A 25,947-nucleotide genomic window follows, 5' to 3' on the forward strand; every position below is an offset into this window, starting at 1 on the left:
AATCGGGAGTGTAGTGCTGAAAAAGCACAGCAAGTCAGGCAGCATTTGAGGAGCAGGAGAATCGTGGTGCTTGTTTGAAAGTTCTTGTTCTGATGCATTCTGCCAAATAACTTTGGCTACTAAGGGGCCAATCCAATAAGAACCTCGTCCTTTTCCCTCAGGGCCTCATGACCATCACTTGGAAACCACGGCCTAAAATGGACTTGTGGTCGGAGCTGTTTTTCTGCATGAACCTTTCCTCGGGATAAATGGTATGGTACTATCCAATTGAACATACCATGGTGCAGCTACATGAACAGACCCGACCACTGTAATAATGGAGACATAGTGACTCACAGTGTTTGCACAGCAAGATCCGTACACAGGCTGATGCAGTTGCACACAAAGGAAGCCATTAGGATCAGTGACATTAGAGACATTTCTTACCATGTTATATAGAGGTTTGAAGATCGTCACTCTGGGGGTGTGATCCATTTTCAATCTTTAGAGCAAACAGATGATGGCTCAGGTGATCACCACTCTTATATTCATACATTCTCAGGAGGATGATATGGCCCAGGCCTGCATCATATGCAACAGCAGAGAGAGAGAGCCTTACAAGCGATGACCAGATCCTTATCCAGAGTGGAAATGGAGCAATACTCACATATATCCACTTTCTATATTATCCAGTTTGGCAAATACCTCTGTACCTCTGACCGATATTCTCAACTTTTTCAGTTTCCTAGTTCCTACAGAAGATGGCCCAACAATTTACACAAGGCCAGATGCTTATTAATCTGTGAACCAACAATTCATTGAGCAGAAGATGATCTGCTGCCTGGTATTGTCAACTTTCTTGTACCCATCTTCATCCTGATGGACCTGGTGAAAGGTTTGATATAGCACACAGGCTAGATAGGAGAGAGAAGACTGCTAGTCTGATTTCAGATCAGTTTGTAAAAATGTTTTGGTTTCCATCAATCAAATGCTAATCATAATTAACAATGGTGCAATTTCAGTTGGATCCAAATATGGATTCGCTACCCAAACTTATTGCAGGCAACACATCTGTCATGCACATGAATGATATGCTGTCAGTGGTTTCTGCCCCATTAGCTTGGATGAGGAATTATTTACCATCCTTTCCTACATAATCCTGAGCAGTGTGAAACCATCAAACATCTTCCTACCAGGCACAGAGACCTGGTCAGGGTGGAACATCAACTCCAGAGCAGACTTGATTGAGCTAGTGATGGCCTTGGTCAAGATTTTGTTGACAATGTTAAGAAGGAAAGAGCCATTAATGTTTGAATACCTCCCTTTCTCCCTTCTGCTTGTCAGTGAGGCTGATAATGTTTTTTCTCATGGACTCTGACATGCCTCTGGCCAGAAACATACTCTCTGTAAAAGATAGTGTTGGGAAGCATGTTAAAACTGTTTTCTGTGTGACTTAAATCTTGTTAAGTGTATTTCATATTTAGATAAATTTGTTTTGTTTAAATTTCATCCTTTACACTTCTTTTCTTAATGAAAACCTGCACACTATATTAATTATAATCCATCAAATCATATTTCACTTGTCTAGTAGTACCATCACTGGGATCACAACAGCATGATTTTCGGAGTTGAGATGTTCAGGTGAGAATGATATAGCAATATACTTTTTGATGTTTGCATTGATCATTTGTCACCAGTGTGTCTGTGAATATAAGAGTTTCACAGTTCTCTGAATGTACAAATCCCATTTGAGTTCCTCAGTGTTTTCTGAGGTCAACAGTTTCCTCTTCAGCTTCCAGAACTCTCTGCCAATCTGCTAATTCTCCTGAAGCTGACAGTCAGCCAGTAGGATGCAGTGGTCAAGACAAATACTGATTTCTGGCCATGAATGCTTGGGAACAAAGAAGAAGCCTTGAACTAACAAATCACCTGGTTTGGATTAAGTCTATCTATTTGGCACACCACCTACTGGGTTTGAAAGTCTTTCAACAGTTTTTTTTCATCTTTGTCTTTTACTGTTTACCTGAGGAGCAGAATTTTGTGCAGTACTTCAGAAACCAAAGAGCAGAAGAGAGAAAATAATTTGGCTGTTCCCTATCAACAAAATGTCTGATGACACAGAGACAGAGACCAAAACAGTTTGCTCTTAGAAAGAGAGAACCACCTAGAATGTCTGTTAGTGTGAAGATTTCTTCCAGAAAGAAACAGGGCGTTCAGGGAGGAAAAACCTATAAGGGTAGTTGCAGAGTTTGGCAAACTCCAGAACAGTAAGGACAGAATAAAATAAGTTTTGAGTGGTTTAGTTTCGGTATTAGAAAGCTCCAGAAATGGAAGACTGTAGAAGAGAGGTTTGATTGAATCTGTTAAGAAATACGAGTTGTGAACATCTATTTGTTCAAGAAACTCAGGAAGAGATATTGACTAATTAAATAATATTGAAGCAACACAGACCATTGCTGGAAAGAAACTAAGTAGAACTTGTCAGCTAAACAAGGAATTTTGACATGTAGTAAAGGGTAACCCTTCACTGAGGTTTGAGTGTCTATCCGTAAAGTTATTCTTGAGGGCAGAAGTGCTGAAACTTTATTTTTGATATTTATAATAAGACTGCTTCAAATATCACTTACAACATACAATTTTTAAAATAAAAGATCTTTTGTATGTAATAAACGTTGATGTTCTTTTGTTAAATGTATCTTGGCTGACTCTTGTGAATATGTTCAGTGGCTGACCACCATAGTTACTAATTTGTACAAGAAAAAAATCATGGTCAATCAAGCCACTTTTCACTTTGGAATCTGAATGTTCTGTATTCCTATCAACTGGGATCATAACATTACACTTTACAGCTGTATACTTCAGTTATCAGATGTTGTGTTCTTTTTCAGTCCACTACAGAAGATTCTTCAATTAAAGCCTCCAGCAGTTTTCTAACTTCATGATGCCCTTTGTGAAATAGTACTTGATGTTTTTACTGCAGACTTCCCAATTATGGTTCTCAGCTTGTTTGATTTAAATTTTATGCATAAATGAACCATGTTTACAGAGGTTCGTTGCGTGAGTTTAGGTGCGTTGTCCATATTAAATTGCCCATCCTGTCCAGGAATGTGCAAGCTGGGCGAATTAGCCATGAGAAATGCAGGGTTACAGGGAAAGGTTTGGGGTTTGGGTCTGGGTAGGATGCTCTTCAGAGACTCAATGGCTCAAATGGGTTTCTTCCATGCTGTAGAGATTCTATGAGATGACCTGCTTGTACTCTATACTTTATTGTGAGACATTTACACTTTCTGGACAAGCTGATCGCCCATTCGTTATGAAGCATCAGAATAGTGGTTAGCTGCTAAACTGAGCTGTGCTTTTAAACTGCTCCAAATAGGCACATACTGAAAGCAATTTTCCTGATGAAAGTTTCTTTAGATTGAAGAGGTATCATATTTTCGTATCAGAGAGCAACAGGAAATAACTGGGGTATCGTTCTTGTTTGGAAGCTGTTTTGTTTTTGTGCTGTGTTTTCTTGAAGTGTTATATGCAAATCTAATGTCTTCAATGTGAAGGATACACTGGATATGCAAGTCAGTCAAAGTTCAGCATTACTCATGACATTTTCAATGTTAATTCTGCCCTTGTTCCCACAACATTTGGAATTGGCTGTAATAATTTTATGTGGTTCAACAGGGATTCCTATGTCAAACAGGCAGGCCTTTATCAGTTTTTTTCTGTCAGAAAGGCCTGTGACTGCAAATTTCGTGTTGTAAAGTTTTATTTGAGTTTGCCTGATGCTCCATACTCTACCCCATAGTGACTCTGCAGTGATTCAATCCATTGACTTTTTGATAGACCCATTTCCTTTTGCAATGGAAATAGTAATTTGAAAAACTTGAGGATAGACAAGTCCCCCGGGCCTGATGGGATATATCCTAGGATTATGTGGGAAGCAAGAGAGGAAATTGCAGAACTGTTGGCAACGATCTTTTCGTCTTCACTGTCAATGGGGGTGGTGCCAGGGGACTGGAGAGTGGCGAATGTTGTGCCCCTGTTCAAAAAAGGGAATTACAGGCCAGATAGTCTTACTTCGGTGGTAGGCAAAGTAATGGAAAGGGTACTGAGGGATAGGATTTATGAGTATCTGGAAAGACACTGCTTGATTAGGGACAACCAGCACGGATTTGTGAGGGATAGGTCTTGCCTTATAAGTCTTATTGAATTCGTTGAGGAGGTGACCAAGCATGATAAGGTTCCCCATGGTAGGCTTATGTGGAAAGTCAGGAGGCATGGGATAGCGGGAAGTTTGGCCAGTTGGATAGAGAACTGGCTAACCGGTCGAAGTCAGAGAGTGGTGGTAGATGGTAAATATTCAGCCTGGAGCCCAGTTAGAAGTGGAGTTCCGCAGGGATCAGTTCTGGGTCCTCTGCTGTTTGTAATTTTTATTAATGACTTGAAAGAGGGAGTCGAAGGGTGGGTCAGTAAATTTGCAGACGATACGAAGATTGGTGGAGTTGTGGATAGTGAGGAGGGCTGTTGTTGGCTGCAAAGGGACTTAGATATGATGCAGAGCTGGGCTGAGGAGTGGCAAATGGAGTTCAACCCTGTCAAGTGTGAGGTTGTTTATTTTGGAAGGACAAATAAGAATGCGGAATACAGGGTTAACTGTAGGGTTCTTAGTAAGGTGAATGAGAGAGGGATCTTGGGGTCTATGTTCATAGATCTTTGAAAGTTGCCACTCAGGTGGCTAGAGCTTGTAAGAAGGCTTATGGTGTATTAACGTTCATTAGCAGAGGGATTGAATTCAAGAGTCATGAGGTGATGTTGCAGTTGTATAGGACCTTGGTAAGGCCACATTTGGAGTACTGTATTGTCTCATTTTAGGAAAGATGTGGAAGCTTTGGAGAGGGTGCAGAGGAGATTTACCAGGATGTTGCCTGGAATGGAGAATAGGTCGTACGAGGATAGGTTGAGAGTGCTAGGCCTTTTCTCATTGGAACGGAGAAGGATGAGGGGTGACTTGATAGTGGTTTATAAGATGATCAGGGGAATAGATAGAGTAGACAGTCAGAGACTTTTTCCCCGGGTACAACAGTGTGTTACAAGGGGACATAAATTTAAGGTGAATGGAGGAAGGTATAGGGGGGATGTCAGGGGTAGGTTCTTTACCTAGAGAGTGGTGGGGGCATGGAATGCACTCCCTGTGGGAGTGGCAGAGTCAGAATCATTGGTGACCTTTAAGCGGCAATTGGTTGGGTACATGGATAGGTGCTTAAACTAGGACAAATGTTCGGCACAACATCGTGGGCTGAAGGGCTTGTTCTGTGCTGTATTGTTCTATGTTCTATGTTCAATGGGTAAATTTAGGAATTTTGGGAGAAATGGATGTGAATAGAGTGGAAAATATGAAAATAAGGGACTAGAAAGAACAGCAGACTTCTCCACAGCTACATGTTTCTCCACACGACAAAGGAGAAGAATGCACAGTTCTAGGTCACTGAAGGCAGTGAATGCAGGACATACAATAAAATGATCAGCTTCTTTGAGGTGATTGAGCACTAATGTTCATGAGGCTTAGACTTTAATAGCAGTTAACCTTCTGTAACAAGATCACCTTTCCATTGAACCAGGTGGGCAAGCATTGTCATTGGGCCTCAGTGGTGATCAGTCACTGAACATATTCACAAGTGACAGTTAATGAAGAGGGAAGGAAGAGGTAAGGTGGAAAGTTCCTTCTTGATCGATTGTAGTAACCGTTAATGCAACCCCAATTTCCCATTTACCGCTCATCCTGCATCTTGTCTTCCATTTCCTTGTCCATCACAGCATCCCTTTGGCCACACTGCTGAATTAAAAGCTGCCACGTAGAATAAATCCAAACTTCTTTTACAGTTCAAACAATACCATATTTCTTCTAACCATCAATAAAACCATCCTTGTGCAAATCCCCAGTAAGTCTTCCATGCGCCTTTCTTTTTTTTCATTCATTCATGAGATGTGGGCATTGTTGGCTCGGCCTGGATTTATTGCCTACTCCTGATTTCCTTTGAAAATATCATATTGAATTGTGTTGTTGAACTGCTTCAGTCCTTGGCTTTTGTGTTTCACCCACATTGTGGTTAGAAAGGGATTTTGAAGGAATGATGATACAATTTCAAACTCTTCCAGGAGATCTTGTAGATAGTGACGATCCCTTGACTCTACCACTCTTGTCCTTCTAAGGTTATAGAGTTTAAAGTGCTGTTTAAAGAACCTTGAGTTCACTGCACTGGATCTTGTAAATTGTATTGTGCTGTCATTGTGCTTCTGTGGTGAAAGAAGTGAATATTTATGGTTGCTGATTATTATCAGTCAAAAGGCCTGCTTTGTCCTGAATGGTTTAGAGCTTCTTGTGTGTTGTTGAAACTGCATTCATCCAGGTAAAATGAAAGTATTCCATCGCAGTCCAAACTTGGGCCTTGTGGAGGACAGTAGGAAGGCAGTAGGTGAACTACTCATCACAGAATTTGTAGACTCTGATTTACTCTTGTAACCATAGTATTTATACGGTCTGTCCAGTTTAGATTCTATTAAATGCTAACTCACCATGATGTTGATAGAAGGATAATTCAGTGATAGGCATGTCATTGAATTTCATGGGCAATAGTTGAATTCTGTCTTGTTAAAGGTGATCATTGATATGACTGTTCCTTATCACTCATCAACCCAAGCCTGGTGTGGCTTCATATGGATGTAAACTGTTCTAGTATCTGAGAAATTGCAAATGCTGTTAAAATTGTGCAATTATCAGTGAAAATCCCACTCTAACACTATGATGGAGGGAAGGTAATTGATGAAGCAGCTGAATATGGTTAGCCGAAGAGCACTTCTCTGAGATGATTTGCTGAGATGTCCTGGGTCTGAGATGATTGGTCCCCAACATCTACAACTTTGATTCCCAATGGGTCCAGTTAGCAGCAGAGTTTTGTTGAACTCATGCTTCTTTTTTGCAGCTGTCAGTGTGCTGTATTCTGCCATTGAAATGTCCATTGGCAGTGACAGTGAAAGCTAAGTGTTAAGAAAAGTATGAGGGATTTTGTGATGCAGTGGTAATGCTCCTACCTCTGTGAGTTCAAGTCCCACCTGTTCTAGAGGAGGATCATCTAATGCTTGATTAAAAATATCTATAGGGTAAGTGTGGGGTCAGGGTGTGTATGGAGGTGGTAGAGGGAAAGTGGCTGAAAGATTAGGGTACCATAAAAATGGAGAAGAGTGGAGGGTATCTCATCTGATGGTGTTGGTTCTTGGAGAAGGGTCTGCAAGTATCCAGTCAGGAGGATCTTGATCACAGTTTTGCCTGGTCTGATGAAGCTGGGTTGGGAGATAGAGTCTGGCCCATTGTGGTTGGGGTTATGGGGTGTTAGGACTGGTGGTGTCAGGGCTTGGAGGGAGATGTAATTGAATGATTCACTGGTGAGTCAGGGGTTCAGTTTAATAGCTACCCAGGAGTCAGTAGAGTTTTTCAACTTTTACCTTTTCCTGAGGAACAATTATGTTTAAATAAGTTAGTACACTTTAAACTTTCCAAAGTTTAAGGACTTTTTTGAAGGATACCAGATGCAGTGTTGTTGCCAATTTGAGTTTAACATTGGCCAGGTAATTCCTTCAGATTTAGCTGCATCGGAATTGTTACATTATCCTGACTCCTTGAGTCCTACATTGACTCTGGCCAGAGAATGGTGGTTTGATACAACCATTCCTTTTTATCGGTCTCTGTTCGCGTTATTCTTGGGGGGTACTTTTGTTGCTCAGGTTTAATATTTATCAACAAAAACTCCTTATTCCTTAATCATATCTTACCTTGAACTGTTTTAATCTGGATGCAGATTTTTGTTTTTTATGCACTTCCTTGATGATGTGGTTACTGTTTTTTTTTTGTTCCCTCAAATCCCAAGGAGTGGATTTACCCAAAAATTGACTGAGTTTCATGAAGACTACAGGAGGTCTTTCCCTTGTAAGAACCAGTGAGTTATTCCTCTGATATGGGCCAAACTGCATATAAACCATGTCCCCCATCACCATTCTTGTACTGTTGTATATTCATCAGCTGCAGAAATGTTCGCTGCTGTTGTGCACCAGAGTAAATGTTGTCAGCCTTGAGTAGTCTTTTACAGTACATGTAGTGGGAGGGAAACAAGACAGGAAGACTTTTCAGTGCACATTGGTAGCAAAGGTGACACTTCGATATAAATTATGATGGTAATGTGGCTTTAAGAGGTTATTTTGTCCTGGTTTTTGTTTAGAGAGAAGTTTTAAGGCAGACTGAGCAGTCTTTCAGAACTGTAGGAGCAAACAGCTTCTGAGGTCTTGGGGTGTCTTTTTTAAAAAGTTGGAACAATAGAACAATAGAATCAACCTGAATGGGTAGGGTCAAACTCCCACAGGACCAGAATCTTCAGTGTAGCTTTCAGCGGTTGCTGTTTGGGGATTGAAGAAGTGAAAACTGTTTTTCCCTGTCTCGGTTACAGCCAATAGCTGGGGATTCTCTGCCTGCTATGGCAGTTGCGTGTGAGACCATCTGTGTTCTGAATTTGCCTTTTGCCAAGAGTGTGTTTATGGGATGTTACTATATTGGTACAGTTCAATGGTATTTTCCAATATAGTTAAGTTATTTCAATTCCAACCTTTTTTGTTGTTGTTATATTTTAACTATAGTGGAAGAATAAAGTGTGTTTTGCTTTAAATTTGGTTGATTGATAATCAAATTGCATCTGGAATACAACACCTTACACTTACCTTCAAAATAAGAAAATAAGAGGGTCGAGACTATCTTCTGAATACTTGGGGGTTGGCGTGTTGGTCTGGTCTGTAACAAAATAGAATATCATATTTCTACAGGTATGAGCACTTTTGAGCAAGCATGTATTAACAGAGGTGACCCATCATTACAGCCACCACTCTTTCCTCATTGCCCTTTGTAACATAGCATCATTTTATTCTTGAATGTAGGAGCATCTCATGTTGGAAAGCCTTCAAGCAGTTATTGATATTAATCTTTATTGACCAATAGCAAAAGCAAAGAAAGGACAAAAAAAGGTATTTGCTTTTGGAACTAAACAGGGCTTGTTTGCTTCTTACAGAAATTTACAGGCAATAAGTAATAAATTCACTCAGTTCATACCCGTTGGAGGCAGGTGTCTGTTAGTCCTATCTGGTTTGTTTGCCCAAACCTGTACTGCTTTATGACTTTGAGGTGATGTGCCTCCAGCTCAATGTCTTCAGCTTCCTCTTCAGAGGATTAGAACGTAGAACAGAGAACAACACAGCGTAGAACAGGCCCTTTGGCCCTTGATGTTGCACTGACCTCTGAACTAATCTAAGCTCATCCCCCTACACTATCCCATCATCATCCATGTACTTATCCAAGGATTGTTTAAATCTCCCTAATGTGGCTGAGTTAACTACATTGGCTGGCAGGGCATTCCATGCCTTTGCCACTCACTGAGTAAAGAACCTGCCTCTGACATCTGTCTTAAATCTATCACCCCTCAATTTGTAGTTATGTCCCCTTGTACAAGCTGACATCGTCATCCTAGGAAAACGACTGTCACTGTCGACCCTATCTAATACCCTGATCATCTTGTATGTCTCTTTCAAATCCCCTCTTGGCCGCCTTCTTTCCAATGAGAACAGACCCAAGTGTCTCAGCCTTTCCTCGTAAGACCTTCCCTCCAGACCAGGCAACATCTGGGTAAATCTCCTCTGCACCTTTTCCAATGCTTCCACATCCTTCCTGTAATGAGGCGACCAGAACTGTACACAATAATCCAAATGCGGCCACACTAGCCTTTTATATAGTTGCAACATGACATTACGGCTCCGGAACTCAATCCCTCTGCCACTAAAACCGAACACACCATATGCCTTCTTAACAGCACTATTTACCCGGTGGCAACTTTTCAGGGATCTATGTACAAGGACTCCAAGATCCCTCTGCACATCCACACTACCAAGAATCTTTCCATTGACCCAGTGCTCTGCTTTCCTGTTATTCTTTCCAAAATGAATCACCTCACATTTAGCTGCATTGAACTCCATTTGCCACCTCTCAGCCCAATTCTGCAGTTTATCCAAGTCCTCCTGCAACCTGTAACATTCTTTCACACTGTCCACTACTTCACTGACTTTTTAGTGTCATCTGCAAATTTACTAATCCATCCATCTGTGCCTGCGTCTAAGTCATTTATAAAAATGACAAACAGCAGTTGTCCCAAAACAGATCCTTGTGGCACACCAGTAGTATCCGGACTCCAGGCTGAATATTTTCCATCAACCATCACTCGCTGCCTTCTTTCAGAAAGCCAGTTCCTAATCCAATCTGCTAAATCACTCTCAATCCCATGCCTCTGCATTTTCTCTAACAGCCTATCATGTGGAACCTTATCAAAGGCTTTACTGAAGTCTATGTACACCATGGCAACTGCCCTACCCTCATCCACATGCTTGGTCACCTTCTCAAAAAATGCAATGAGGTTCGTGAGACATGACCTACCCTTGATGAAACCATGTTGACTATCTGAAATCAAATTGTTGCTTGCTAGAAGATTATAAATCCTATCTCTTATAATCCTTTCCAAAACTTTTCCTACAACAGACGTATGGCTCACTGGTCTGTAATTACCTGGGTCATCTCTACTGCTCTTCTTGAACAAGGGTACGACTTTTGCAATCCTCCAGTCCTCTGGTACTAAACCTGTAGACAATGACGACTCAAAGATCAAAGCCAAATACTCTGCCATCACCTCCCTAGCTTCCCAGAGAATCCTCGGATAAATCCTATCTGTCCCAGGGGACTTGTCCACATTCACTCCTTCTAGAATTGATAACACCTCTTCCTTACTAACCTTGATCCTTTCTAGTCTAATATCTCGTATCTCATTCTTCTCCTCTACAATATTGTCCTTTCGCTGAGTGAAAACTGATGAAAAATATTTGTTTAGCACCTCTCCGATCTCCACAGCGTCAGCACACAACTTTCCACTTCTGCCTTTGACTGGCCCTATTCCGACCATTGTCATCCTTTTATCCCTCATATGCTTGTAGAAAGCCTTGGGGTTCTCCTTTATTCTACCTACTAAAGACAGTTCATGTCCTCTCCTTGCTCTTCTTAACTCTCTCTGTTTAAGTCCTTCTTAGCTAATCTGTAACTCTCCATCACCTCATCTGAACCTTCTTGTCTCATTGTCAAGTAAGTTTCCTTCTTCCGCTTAACAAGAGATGCAAGTTCTGTAGTAAACTATGGTTCCCTCACCTCGTCACTTCATCCCTGCCTGATAGAGACATACCTATCAAGGACATGCAATATCTGTTCCTTAAACCAGCTTCACATTTTGATTGTTCCCATCCCGTACATTTGGTACCCCATTCTATGCATCGTAAGTCTTGTCTAATCGCATTGTAATTGCCCTTGCCCCATCAATAACTCTTGTCCTATTGCATGTACTTTCCATTGCTAAACTAAACGTAACAGAATATGGTCACTCTCTCCAAATTGCTCACCTACCACTAAATAAAACACCTGGCCTGGTTTATTACCAAGCACCAGATCCAGTGTGGCCTCCCCTCTTGTCGGCCCTTCGACAGACTGTCAGGAAACCCTCCTGCACACATTGGACAAAAAGTGATCTATCAGACATGCTAGAGTTATAGCATTTCCAGTCAATGTTGGGGAAGTTAAAATCCTCCATAATGACCACCCTGTTCCTTTCACTCCTACCCAGAATCATTTTGTCAGTCGTCTCCTCCCCATCCCTGGAACTCTGCAGAGATTCAGCCTATACTACCACAGTAGATGAGTCCCTGTCAAAAGTTCTTTCAGCCTTATGCTATCCTTGACTAACAAGGCCACACTTCCCCCTGTTTTACTGCCTTGCCTCTTCTTAATGAAAGATCTCAACCCTGGAACCTGCAACATCCATTGACACTCTCTCAGCTCTTCTGCATCTATCGCTTCCTTAGCCATCATATTACATACACACGTGACCCTATGATCCTTTCTATGACTGTTTACTATAGTCCTCAAGACATGAACATGGCGGCCTCCAACAAATATCAATCAATTCATATGCCTGATTCTTAGTCTGTTTTGTGGCTTCATGACTGTCCTCAGCTGATTTACTGTTAAGACCAAGTTCAACAAACCTTTCCATTTATGGTGCAATTTCATCTATGCTGTTAAGTAGCACTGCTGTGCATTTTGGTGTAACGAAGCAATCCATCCACTACACTATACACGTAATTTTCAATCTCTCAAAGAACGAACCAGCAATTGGAGCCATCATTACTAATATTTAATATGCTTAATTAATATTAAAAGCCTTAATAAAACCAAGGGAGAGAACAAACAGAACTAAAAAATACCTCATGCTGCTGATCAAAGACTGATATGTATAAAATATTGGGTGTTTTCAACTTTCAGTTTAATTTATTCCCCAATAGTAATATGTAAGGTCAATTGTAATCCAATTCACTTTTTTTGGTACATAGGACTTAAAACTTTATCAGATGTTGAGTAAGGTTAGTAAAAGTAGAAGAGGCTAGGTCATGTGCACAGAACCAAAATTAAAAACCATTAGTTCAGTAGGAATCCAGTGCATAAATCTGAAAATTATTTCTGGCCAGGTATTTTTGCTATTGGGAGGTTTTGTGATGCTGTCATAGAGTCACAGAGTCCAAGAGATGTACAGTATGGAAACAGATCCTTTGGTCCAACTTGTTCATGCCAACAGATTTCCTAACCTAATCCTGTCCCATTTGCCAGTATCAAAATCCTAATTATTCATATACCCATCCAGAAGCCTTATAAATGTTGTGGTTGTACCAGCCTTCCTTTGGCAGCTCATTCCATACACACACCACCCTCTGCATGAAGAAGTTGCCCGTTAGGTCCCTTTTAAGTCTTTCTCCTCTCACCTTAAACCTATACCCACTAGTTCTTGACTCCCCCACCCCAAGAAAAAGACCTTGTTAAGCCCAAAGCTTCAGTTCTACCCCCCAGGTCTGGATGACATGTTCATAAAGCAGCCCAACAGGTGGTTTATTAACCTCCAAATCCTTCCAATATTTGCCAATGGCAGGCAGTAAGATTGGGACAGCTTTCTGGTCAGCCATATGAAAGAAAGGTAGTTACCGTTACTATCCAGGCTATGATGTCAAAATACACATTACCACAGCACTATTCCTGTATTTCAAAAATAGTTTTTTTGTTTCAGAGAGAAAACATACATAACAAGAAAGTTCATATAAGATCACGTGATACTGTGTCTCAATTTGAAGTTGTTGCTTCTCAGTTCAGTGACTGTTTAAAATTAAGGCCTGCAAATCACTGTCAATGATGGGGCTGTTAAAAGTTTTGTGAATACCCTTGCTTTAAAAAAAAGTAAATGAATTTTCACTTTCTGTTTGAGGATCTCTGGTAGCCATCCTTTCACTTGGTAGCCTCCAATACAGTATCAGTATTCTGGCATGGTTGATATGCTTTGAATGTGCACTTGCGTATGAGTTGAATTGAGAAATCAAATGAAGGGCCAAGACATGTAATATAAGAAAGCACTAAGAATAACATTAAGAACTGAGTGGATAAATCAGGAAGTAGTTTTTAGGAAATGTCAAGTTTTGACTATAGTCTGAAGGTTGTACAAGAGAAAAAAGCCTCAGGAGGCCAACACAATTTTGAGCTAGAAGAGAACGCAGAGTATAATTTCAACAGAATGCTTATATTGAGAGGAGGAAGAACAGCAACAGTACTACATTTGGAGCTCAGAAGACAAGAGCATCAACACGAGGATCACGACAAATAGTATAATAACAGAGAAAAATGAACATAGAGTATTTGAATGGACCAACTGAGGTTGAAGATTAGGACTGAATCTTGCACCTCTAAACCCGCACATGTCCCTTGACTGGGCCCATCTCCCTCAATCCCATTATTACACCCACAGACACACACATTTTTTTGGTGTTGAATATATTAATTCTTGCCTGGAATACTGATCCACACGTGTAGAGTGTAAATGATGGAGGATGAAGTTTTGATATTCTAGGTCTCTTCCACTGCATTTATCCACGAATAAAGGAACCTTGATGAATTTCTCTCATCAAAATGGCTTCAGGTTTCAAATCCTTCTTTGTGCAGGCAACTCCAAGGCTCAATTTAATCTTGTTCCAATGTCATTGATGGTTACATGATGTCTTAAGGTTACAGTGCATTGAGACAAATCAGATTGGATTATATTTTCTACATTTAACAGTAATTTAAATCTATATCCAAGATGAACGATCATTTATGATCTGATTTAAGCCCTTCGATCAAACCATTTTTTTTGTGGTTAATTTGGATTCGGTGATTATCTTGATTTATCATTTTCCCTGCTTAACTAGCAGCAATTGTATTTTTGCAAGATGCTAACCAAGATGTCCACCCACGCTAACTCATTTTCCTGCACTTGGCCTTATCCTTGTAAACCCTTTTTGTCCATGTATACCCAAATGCCTTTTAAATGCTGTGATGGTTACTATCCAAAACAAGAAATGTGATTGGTGAGAGGGAAGAAAAATATTCAGTTGTGTGTAAGAACACTTCTGGATGTAAGAGAGAAGCAAAAAAGAAGTAAATCCAGACGCTAGGCCAATTTTCATGCTAGGAGACAATAGCACTTAGATATTTGTGTCTTTTTTTGGGCTAACATTCCAAACTTTTTCTTTCTCTTCCCTCTTTGTAAAAAAAAAATTCAAAGATAATTACTTGTTGGGATTAAATTTCAGGAAAAATTATTTTGAGATTAGAGAAGGAAATACTAAAATGATTGAAGTTTGATATGCTTGAAGAGACTATGACTTTTTTTTGAGAATGTTCATTCTCTACTGATGTCCTGATACTTTCACTTGAAAGGTTTTAACAATGTTTGAAGTGTTATGCCTCATGGTCACATTGAATTAAAGGTTCTACAGCAGACCCAGCCCTACCTTTCCCTCACTTTATGTTGTCCATAATGGTCTTTGCATGTAAATGATTCAGTTGGAAACACTGGTCATTTATTGATGGTGGTTAACAGATGAAAATAATAACACGGTGACTTGGTGATTGGAAAACAAAAAGTTGTGTGTGATAATACTTCAGGATAAATAAAAAAAAACGAAAGAACTCTCTGTCCCTGGCTGTAACGAACCTGTGAACATCAAGAGTAGCGGCTCTATTTTGATGTTCAACAATAAATGATATCCCTTGCCAGTCAGGCTTTCTGTGTAATTGCCATGACGACAAGGGTTAGATAGAAAAGAATCACCAACAAAAAGTCATTCTCCTTACCACTTATGAGGCCCCTTACTTTATGCATCATTAAGTGTTGCCGCTACCTGGCAACCTTGGAGTCAAAATCCTTTGATAATCTGATAAATATGGTAGTGGACCACTGTGACCCCACACTATTGGTTAGGTTGCAGTGTTGCAGGTTTAACTTGGCAAACAGACCTCCTGGGGAGCCATTTATTGCATTCTTGATGAGACATTTCAAAACTGTTGAAACACTGATCACAGGTCAGCATTTCGGGAAATATTAAGGAATTGCTTAGTTTGTGGAATTAATAATATTGCGATCCTAAGGAAACTATTGACTGTAACAGATCTGGATCCAAAGAAAGTCATAGAATTGGCCCTACCCTACAAAAATGTGGAATAGGAGCTTGGAATTTCAGGAGTTCATAGATAGTTCTGTCCTCAACTTTGGGATCCCCCAAACTGCAGAGCTAAGTTCCCAGCGGATAACACTCGTGGCTCCTGTTCATTGCCAAGAAAGGGTGTTTGGAGTTGGAGACCACAAGGGTTTCAGACGTGTATGTGAAGTTTCTCCACAATAAAGTGACAATCAAGATACATGCTATACTTGTAGTCATAGAGTTTCAAAACAACAGTTGAAATGTGTACTGACCAGGTCAAAGGGCAAATCCACCTCAATATATGGCTTTGCAAATAAATCAGTCCAAGGATGAGGAATTGATACAGTTAACTTATATCTCTGCTCCCAAAGCGGCCCCAATTAAGATAAAACTTTAGGTAAATGACCATTCCCTAGATATAGCGGTAGACATGTGGGCAGCCATATCTGTTGTTGGGGAGAAAACATTTAGGAAACTCTGATGGGTGTTTTGCCTTTAACTCTACAAGAAACATAAGCTAGATTGGCTGCACATACTGGGGGAGACCTTGTGTCTTTTTGGGACCACTGTAACCCCAGTAATACATGAGCAACAAACAGTCTGACTGCTCTTAATGGTGGTACAAGGGCCAAGTCCCAGCACTTTGGGAAGAGACTGGCTAAAGAAAATTTGCTGAGATTGGCAACTGATCTTTAAAGTGGATACTGGCGATTTGTATGAAGTCTTTGGGAATTATCCTGATGTACTGTCAAAGGGCTATGGGAAGATAAAAGGTGCCAGAGCTAAGGTCTATGTAGATCCAGAAGCCTGACCTAAATACTTCAAGGTACGACCTGTGCCCTACGTGCCAAAGTAAAAGCTAAAGTAGATTATCTGCAGGAACTTGACATCATGTGCCCAGTGCCATTTGCTGAATGGGCCATGCCAGTAATCACATTCTTAAAACCTGACAACTCAGTCCATCTCTTTGGCTTTAGCAGAGCTTCCAGCTTGGACAGATACCCTATGACATGCAGAGAAGTCTTGTTTGCAAAGCTGGCTGGGGTTCACATATTTTCTAAATTGGATATGAGCCGTGCTTACCTCCAACTGGAGATTGAGGCATCTTCCAAGAAATATGTCACTCCATATCACTCACAAAGCACTGTGTAAGTACAAAGGTTCCGGCAAAGGACCACTGGGACAGTTTAGGAGGGGTGTTGAGGCATTTCTCTGTAGCTGTTTTCCTGGTAATGAGGGAAATAGATGGGAAGCAAGGTAAAGTACTTTAACTACAGGGTTGATAAGGAAAAATTACACTGTCAAAGAGAAAGTGAAGGTCATATGCAGGGCTCCAACTCCAAGGAATGCAATGGAGTGGAAGTCTTTTCTGTGTCTCATAGTATACTATGGGAAATTCATATCCAACCTGGTGATACAGCTGACACCCCTCTATGCTCTGCAAAATAAAATCATAAATAGTCATGACAAATGTTCCAAGGGAAAGCCTTTGAAATATCAGACAAAAACGACTCTTGACAAGTATATTAACTCATTATGATCTCTGCGACGCTTCCCTATGGTTGGAGTCGGTATTATTGCTGCATTTGGTTGATGGAGCAGAATGTCCAATTATGTATGCATCATGACTCCTGGCGATGGCAGAAAAGAAGTATGTCCAGATCAAGGAAGAAGGTTGTGGAAAAGTTTCACCAACATGTCTGCACAGTGGGAAAGTTTCACCAGTATGTCTACGGTCAGTATTGCAGCAGTGTAACTGATCACAGTCCCCTGCTGGGACTCTTCAAGGAATACAGGGCGATTCCTCCCTTTGCATCAACTCTGATCCAAAGCTGCACACTGCTATTTGGTGCCTATGAATATATCTTTGAACACCATTCAGGGAGACACATAGCCAATGCAGATGCCTTGAGCTGCCTCGGCTACCCACCAGCCTACTGTCACCTCCGAAGGCTAATGAAGTCATCAGGACTTTGAACTTCACGGACACGCAACCAATATCTGTCAAGTAAATCCAGGAATCCACACGTTGGCAAAGTTATGTCATATCTGTCTAAACGGTGGACCACAAGCACGACCTATGCAAGAGTTGGAACTCTATATCTCAAATTATCAGGAGTTGAGCATAGCAGAATGTATCATTTTGTGAGCAGCCTGGGTGGTTGTTCCACATCCAATTCAGTGAGCAATACTTCAAAAATTGCACAATGGCCACCAAGGAATTTCTAAAATATGAATGTGTGCAAGGAGCTGTGGCCTGGAATATACACCGATATCGAAAATCTGGTCAAACGGTGCAAAACTTCCCAGGAAGTCTCTACCAGCAGCCTCAATGTACACATGGGAATGGCTGGGAGACCCTGAGTGTGAGTCAATGCAGATTCTACAGGGCCATTTATGGGTGGGATGTCCTAAATCCTTATTTGTGCTCATTTGCACTGATTGGCACCTCTACTGCTTCTTACAACAACAGACAAAAACTTCTCCAATACTTTTATGTTTCAAACTTTCATGAAAACAAACAGAGTAAAATGCATTCACGTAACACTCTACTATCTACCCTCTGCCTGGCTGAGTGGTCCATGTATTCAAAGTCTGATGAGAAAGCAAACTCCAGGGTCTTTGGAAATAAAGCTAGCACTTTTCCTCTTCAACTACATGTCATTGCTGCTTATGACGATGGGAGTAACTCTGCTGGAACTATTAATGGGTTGACTGTTTAGGACTAGGCTTATCCTGAATTTCCAAAACTAGGTGGCAAGAATTAAAATATGAACCCCCGAAACAGAGGCCATGATTGGCATAGACCAGACAGAGATTTTAATCTGGGAGATATAGTCTATGTAAGGAACTTTAGTGATAGCTCTCCATGGATTGTGGGAGTTACCATACATTGTTGAAACTGGGAAGAAGACTGCAAAAAGGCACGTTGACCACCTCTTTTGGCCGCAATCCTCCACAGAAACAATTGCTTTGACATACACACCACCATTGGCATCCTGTGGACGGGACATCCGCCCACTAAAAACTCGAGAGCCAGTCCTGAGGACTATGAGGCTTCAGAAAAGGAGTCAGAAATGGTGGAAGCTCAGTCAAAGGTTGCCACTGAGGAGGGTCCCCCTGCAGTGGCTCTTTGGTCATCGCTAAAGAAACGTTTGGCAGTCCCCCACCCCCCAAACTGACCCTGAAAGCAACAGAAATAGGGTCATGGGCAAAGCAACACAAAGAGGCTCCACCATCACATGAGCGAGATGAACCCACGGATTCGAAAGGGATGTGATGAACCCTATTCGAACCGTGGTGAATCACTGATGAATCTCTTTGTGGAGGTCATTGAATAGGTGTTTCCTTGGTAATAGCCTTCCCAGCAGAACGGTGGCACAGTGGTTAGCACTGCTGCCTCACAGCGCCAGAGACCCGGGTTCAATTCCTGACTCAGGCGACTGTGGAGTTTGCACGTTCTCCCCGTGTCTGCGTGGGTTTCCTCCAGTTTCCTCCCACAGTCTAAAGATGTGCAGGTCAGGTGAATTGGCCATGCTAAATTGCCCGTAGTGTTGGGTAAATGTAGGGGAATGGGTGGGTTGCGTTTCGGCGGGTCGGTGTGGACTTGTTGGGCCAAAGGGCCTGTTTCCACACTGTAAGCAATCTAAGCTAATCTAAACCCTTTGAGGCCCAGATTCAGGTCCCACCTGCACCAGAGGTGTGTCATAACATGGCTGAACAGCTTGTTAGAAAATAGGTTTTGAAAAATAAGCAGACCTGGAAAGGCTGTTGTGGTGCAGTGGTAGTGTCCCTACCTTTGAGTTAGGAGGCCAGGGTTCAAGTTTCACCTGTTCCAGAAATGTGAAATAATATTGTTGAGCAGCTTAATTAGAAATAGATTTTTAAAAATTAAGTGGACCTTGCATGGGTGTTTTACAGGTGGTTGTTGATTGTTAAAAACATTGGAGAGAATACGTCACAGTCAGGAAACACAAAAGATAAGACAGATCCAAAGATGGGTCTGCAGAACTGTCTGTCCTGAGCTGGGACTAGACTATATACACCATCAGTGACTCTATTTTGGCATTCAACAATAAACATTCCTATCCAGTCAGGTATCATGGGTTACTATAGACCCAAAATATTAACTCTGTTTTCTCTCTCTGCAGCTGCTGCCAGCCTTGTTAAGTTTCTGCAATTTTTTAAAATTTTGTGTGCCTGAAGACATTCACAGTAGCAATATAAAACAAACTGTGACATCAAGGCACAAAAGGAGATATTAGATAAAATGACCAATGACTTGGTCAAAGAGTAGATTTTAATGGGTGTCTTAAAGGAGAAAAGAGAGGTGGGGGGAGAAAAGTAACCGATTTCAGAGATTAATGCCCAGGCAACTGAGGACGTAGCCACTCGAGGTGGAGAAATTAAAATCAGTGGTGCTCAAGAGACCAGAATTAGGTGAGCACAGATGAAAGGTAAAAATTTCGAAATCAAGGTATTGTTTCGCCAAGAGCCTACGGAGGTCAATATCCTCAGGAGTGATGGAAGAACAGGACTGGTGCAAGTTCAGACAAGGTGTACCTCCACAGGTGCTTTTTGACATGCTGAAGTTGCTCTGCATTCTATTTTTATCTCAGATTTTCAACATCTGTGATATTTAACATTATTTTTGCGAATTCTGCGTAATGCTTTGCTGTAGTGCTGCAAGATGAGACATGAAATAATCATCTCTCGAAGATAAAATGGACAATTCTAGTTTTTGGATTTAACTTCCATTAGAAGACTTAGTTTAAGTTTAGTTCAGTTTGTTTAATTATTGTCTGAGGCCGAACTATAATTATTCTTGTATTTAAAACAACCATGAGATGTATTAATCCAAGGAGCAAAATTTATCTATGACAAATTCCATGAAGTCAGACGAATGACTTACGCACTGTGGATGCTCGTAGTTTTTTAAATTTAGTTTTTGGCAGCACCCTATGTTTTAAAATGAAATATTTCTATATTTACAAACTCTTCTTCAATCAGTGAGGGATCTTGAACAGTAGACAATGAACTTGTATTTTCATGGAATGCAGCACATCAATTTTAAATAAAATCTGGCATTTTTAAAATTATGTCACGTGAGTGTCACTGGCTGATACAGCACTTATTAGCTCATCTTTAATTGCCCTTCAGTGGGCTATGGTAAGCTGCCTTCCTGCACTGCTGAAGTCCTTGAAGTGTAGGTACACCGAGAGTGTCATTAGGGTGATAATAAAAGGTTGCATAAGATACTAAGGGAGTAGAGTTTTGCCAACATCTGTAGAAAGCTTATACTTTACTTCAGGCACACTCCATATTAAGTTTAATAATTCTTTTCAGTTAGTTGGGCAATTGAGAAAACAAAATATAGAAAAGAGAGACTCAAATGGATAAAAGTAACCGCAGGGAAAAGATGAAAATCATAGGTTAGCAATACTTAATTCCTTGCAGCCCATGTAACATTTGCAACTTCCTGTCCTTTTATCTATGCAGGTGTTTCTTTTTTAAAAACCTTTGGAAAACAGGACAAGGACTGAAATGTATTTAATATTTCTAGCTCTGGCTATTTTAGATAAATGCACTGGTCAGCAGGCAGTGCTCAGTTTTGACATAGGTATGTAGTTTTAGTTTTGGAGAAGAGTAACAATGTATCAAATTTACCTTTATTTCTTTTGCGTAGGCTACTGGGTCGAGGCATTGAGCTGACTGGCTACATTTACATCTGGAAGAATTTTAGACTGTTTGAACTCCCGTGGGATTCTGCCTGGACATGGTGGTTGGCATTTTTAGGAGTTGACTTTGCTTACTACTGGCTCCATCGAATGTCTCATGGTAGGACATTTTTAAAACAACATTTTACTGATGTTTAAATGTTATTCAAGATAATCGCAGTTTTAGCCTTTCACATAAGACATTTTTAAATTTGAGACTATTTCTGCAAGACTGAGTGGAGAATAGTTATTTCATGGTATGATATAATGATAGATTATTATATCTCAGAATAACTTTATTGGGCCATGACCACTATGCTGGCATTTTCTTGTAAATTGATAACATTGAAGCAGTACCTTTTAGATGGAGCAGTTATTACGTTTCAACAAACCTTGCATTTATATAATACCTTCAACATGGTAAAACAGTGCTTCCTAGGAGAGTTATGAAACAACATTTTATACGGAGTCAAATAAAAAGATATTAAATCAGGCGAAAAAAATCAATTTGCCAATAAGGTAAGTTATAAGAAGCTATGTAAAAGAGATGGAATTCTAGAGTTTGATGTTTGGCAGTTGAAGGCATGGAAGAATTAAATTCATGAATACACAAGAGACCAGAATGGGGCAACACAGAGATTTTGGAATGTTTTAGGGGAGAATATTTGTAATTCGTGATGGGAATTTTAAAATAGAGACATTACTAGCACATAACCCAAATAGATCAAAATGATATTTGTCATTTGTCCTGGGTGGGAGATTTGCTCGTATGGTTCGGGAGGTTTAAATTAGTTGGCAGCGGGGTGGGAATCAGAGCCACATATCTGAGAGGTGGTCAGTTGCAGATGGGGCAGTGACAGGATGTAGTGAATCTACTGGGAAGGTTTCTCACAGGATAAAACAAAAGGATCAGTTAAAGTGTGTCTGCTTTAACGCAAGGAGTGTCAAAAATAAGAGTGAAGAACTTAGAGCAGTATTTGGGGCTATGATGTTGTGGCCATAACGGAGACATGGGTTTAACAGTGGCAGGAATGGTTGCTTGATGTTCCAGGGTTTAGAACAATTTAAAAAGAACAGGGAGGGTGGAAAAAGCGGAGAGGGTGCAGCATTGCTAATCAGAGAGTGCATCGCAGCTACAGAAACGAAAGCTGTTGAGGAAGGTTTGTCGACTGAGTCAGTATGGATGGAAGTTAGGAACAGCAAGGGAACAGCCACCGCTCTACAGACCACCTAATAGCAGTAGAGAGCTCAAAGGCAAGCAGATTTTGGAAAACTGCAGATGTAGCAGGGTTGTTATTATGGGTGATTTCAACTTTCCCAATATCGACTTGAACCTCCTTAATGCAGATGTTTTTGTCAGGTGTGTTCAGGAAGGTTTCCTTACTCAGTACGTAGACAGACTGATAAGGGGAGAGGCCATTGTGGATTTGGTGCCATGAGCCAGGACAGGTGTCAGATCTCGTGGTGGGAGAACACTTTGGTGAAAGTGATCACAACTGCCTCACATTTACCATAGCCTTGGAGAGGAAAAGGAGCAGTTACCGAGGGAAGACATTTAATTGGGGAAAAGGAAATTATGACACTATCCGACTGGGAAGTACAGACTGGTAGCAATTGTTCCACAGAAAGGGCACAGCAGACATGTGGAGATTATTTAAGGAGCAGTTATTGTGAGTGATGCACGAATTTGTTCTTTTGAGACAGGTAAGAAGGGGTAAGATTAAGGAACCTTGGATGGCGAGAACAGAGGAGCTTCTCGTCAAAAGGAAGAAGGCAGCTTATGTAAGGTGGAGGAAGCAGGGATTTTGCACAGCTTTAGAGGATTATAGGCTTGCTAGAAAGGAGCTCAGAAAAGGACTGAGGAGAGCCATGAGGGAGGCACGAAAAAGGTTTGGCAAGAACGATTACGGAGAACCCAAAGGCATTTTACTCATATGTAAGGAATAAGAGAATGATCAGGGAGAAGGTAGGGCTGGTCACGGATAGTGTAGGGAACTTGTGTGTGGAGTCTGAGCAGATAGGGGAAGTCTAAATGATTTTTTTGCTTTGGTTTTCACCAATGAAAGGGACCTTGTTGTGAATGAGAACTTTGAGAAGTTGACCAAGCTTGACCAGATCAAGATTGATTAAGTTAATGTGCTGGAAATTTTGGCAAACATTAAGGTTGATTAGTCCTCAGGGCCAGACCAGACTTATCCTAGGCTGCTCCGGGAAGTGAGAAAGGGGGTTGCTAAGCCACTGGCGAAGATTGTTGCCTCCTAAGTCTCCACGGGAGTCTTTCCAGAGGATTGGAAGAAGGTGAATGTTGTTTCTCTTTTTTCAAGAAGGGTAATAGAGAAGTCCCTGGCAATTACAGACCAGTCAGTCCTATGTTTATGGTCAGCAAAGTTTTAGAAAGAATTGTGAGGGGTGGGATTTATGACTATTTGGAAAAGCATAGTGTGATTAAAGGCAGTCAGTATGGCTTTGTGAGGGGCAGGTCATGCCTCACAAATCTTATTGGGTTTTTTGAGGAGGTGATAAGACAGATCGATGAAGGTCAAGCAGTGGATGTGGTGTATATAAGTTTCAGTAAGGCATTTGATAGGGTTCCCTATGGTAGGCTCATTCATAAAATCAGGAAGAATGGGATACAGGTAGATTTGGCTATCTGGATTCAGAATTGGTTGGCTGACAGAAGGCAGAGAGTGGTTGTAGATGGAAAGTATTCTGGCTGGAGATCAATGTTGAGTGGGGTCCTGCAGGGCTCTGTTCTTGGGCTTCTGCTCTTTTTAGCTTTTTTATAAATGACTTGGATGAGGAAGGTTGAGGGGTGGGTTAGTAAATTTGCAGAGAACACAAAGGTTGGTGATGCCGTTGATAGTATCGAGGGCTATTGCGGGCTGCAGCGTGACATAGACAGGATGCAGAGCTGGGCTGAGAAATGGCAAATGGAGTTCAACCTGGATAAATGCGAAGTGATGCATTTTGGAAAGTTGGAATTGAATACTGAATTTAGGATTAAAGACAGGATTCTTGGCAGTGTGGAAGAACAGAGGGATCTTGGTGTTCAACTACATAGGTCCCTCAAAGTTGCCACCGAAATGGATAGGGTTGTTAAGAAAGCATATGGTGTTTTGGCTTTCATTAACAGAGGGATTGAGTTCAAGATCTGTAAGGTTTTGCTACAGCTCTCCAAATCCCTGATGAGGCCACACTCGGAATATTATGTCCAGTTCTGGTCTCCCTATTATAGGAAAGATGCAGAGGCTTTGGAGAGGGTGCAAAGAAGGTTTGCCTGTACTGGAGAGCTTGCCTAATGAAGAAAAGTTGACTAAGCTTGGACTTTTCTCTCTGGAGAGAAGGAGGAAGAAAGGTGACTTGATTGAGGTATACAAGGTAATGAGAGTAATGGATAGAATCAATAGCCAGAGACTTTGCCCCAGGGCAGGATTGACTGGCACGAGGGGGGTCATAGTTTTAAGGTATTAGGAGAAAGGTACAAAGAGGGCGTCAGAGTTAGGTTCTTTACGCAGAGAGTTGTGAATGCATGGAATGCGTTGCCGGTGGTGGTGTTGGAAGCAGAGACATTAGGGACATTTAAGCAACTGCTGGACATGCACATGGATAGCAATGAATTGAGGGTTGAGTAGGCTAAGATGTTTTATTTTACATTAGGATTAACGCTCGGCACAACATCGTGGGCCAAAGGGCCTGTTCTGTGCTTTTCTATGTTCTGTGTTCTAAAGGTAGAAGAATCACACTAGTGAGTCTTACCAAGAAGGTAGTCTTGTGTTTAACAAGCTATAGTTTATTGTGTGATACAGTCATGTACAAATTACATTAGTAAGCTAGATATTGGTACGAATACTATTGGGGTCCTTGCAGGTTTCCATCTGACTGCATTGCAAGATGTTTTAGGTAGACCTTTGAATGTTTGTTACTTTAGATTAGATGATGTACAGTTAATTGAAGACCATACTTCTATTTGAACTGGTGTTTTTTTCTTTGTTATATTTTACATGGCTTCCCACTGAAAAAACACCTGACAGTGACATGTAAAATCCAGCTCCATGGTTTGCATAATGTCATCAAACCATGCTGGATCTTGGGTGTGTAGTAGGAGGCTTCTTCAGCAGGAACAACTATATAAGCAAAAACAGGAATTACTGGCGAAATTCAGGAGGTCTGACAGAATCTGTGGCAAGAACATAGTTAATGTTTGGAGTTCTGTGACTTCCCTCAGAACTGAGCAACTATACAATGTCATAAATTAAAACACGGAACTGCAGATTCTGAAGATCTGAAAGAAAAACATAAACTGCTGGAGAAACCCAGCCGGTCTGGCAGCATCTATGGAGAGAAAGCAGATTTAACATTTCAAGTCCTGTGGGGACGTACACAATAAATATGCATTTTTCAGAAGAGAATTATTATGAACAGTGTAGCAGGTGTAAGAATGTTTTGAATAAATCTGTTCTTTTATGTTTGTAATATTTAAAGTTCTGTACTTCTGTTTTGACATGAATTAATTTACTTGCCTCATTGCATTTAAGAATACACAAATAGCTATTATATGTTTTAATGAAAGCACAGC

The 25,947-nt window shown here is 40.9% G+C and overlaps 1 protein-coding gene across 1 annotated transcript in view; it reads left to right on the forward strand.

The window, feature by feature from the left end:
- The window catches only part of agmo (alkylglycerol monooxygenase), a 344,128-nt gene that overhangs the window by 58,812 nt on the left and 259,369 nt on the right, over positions 1-25,947 (forward strand). Inside the window, exon 3 of the mRNA XM_060825437.1 lies at positions 21,341-21,492. Within this exon, the coding sequence (XP_060681420.1) occupies positions 21,341-21,492 (152 nt within the window). The remainder of the gene's footprint in view (positions 1-21,340; positions 21,493-25,947) is intronic.

This window comes from Hemiscyllium ocellatum, chromosome 5 (assembly GCF_020745735.1).
Source record: "Hemiscyllium ocellatum isolate sHemOce1 chromosome 5, sHemOce1.pat.X.cur, whole genome shotgun sequence".
NCBI lineage: Eukaryota > Metazoa > Chordata > Chondrichthyes > Orectolobiformes > Hemiscylliidae > Hemiscyllium > Hemiscyllium ocellatum.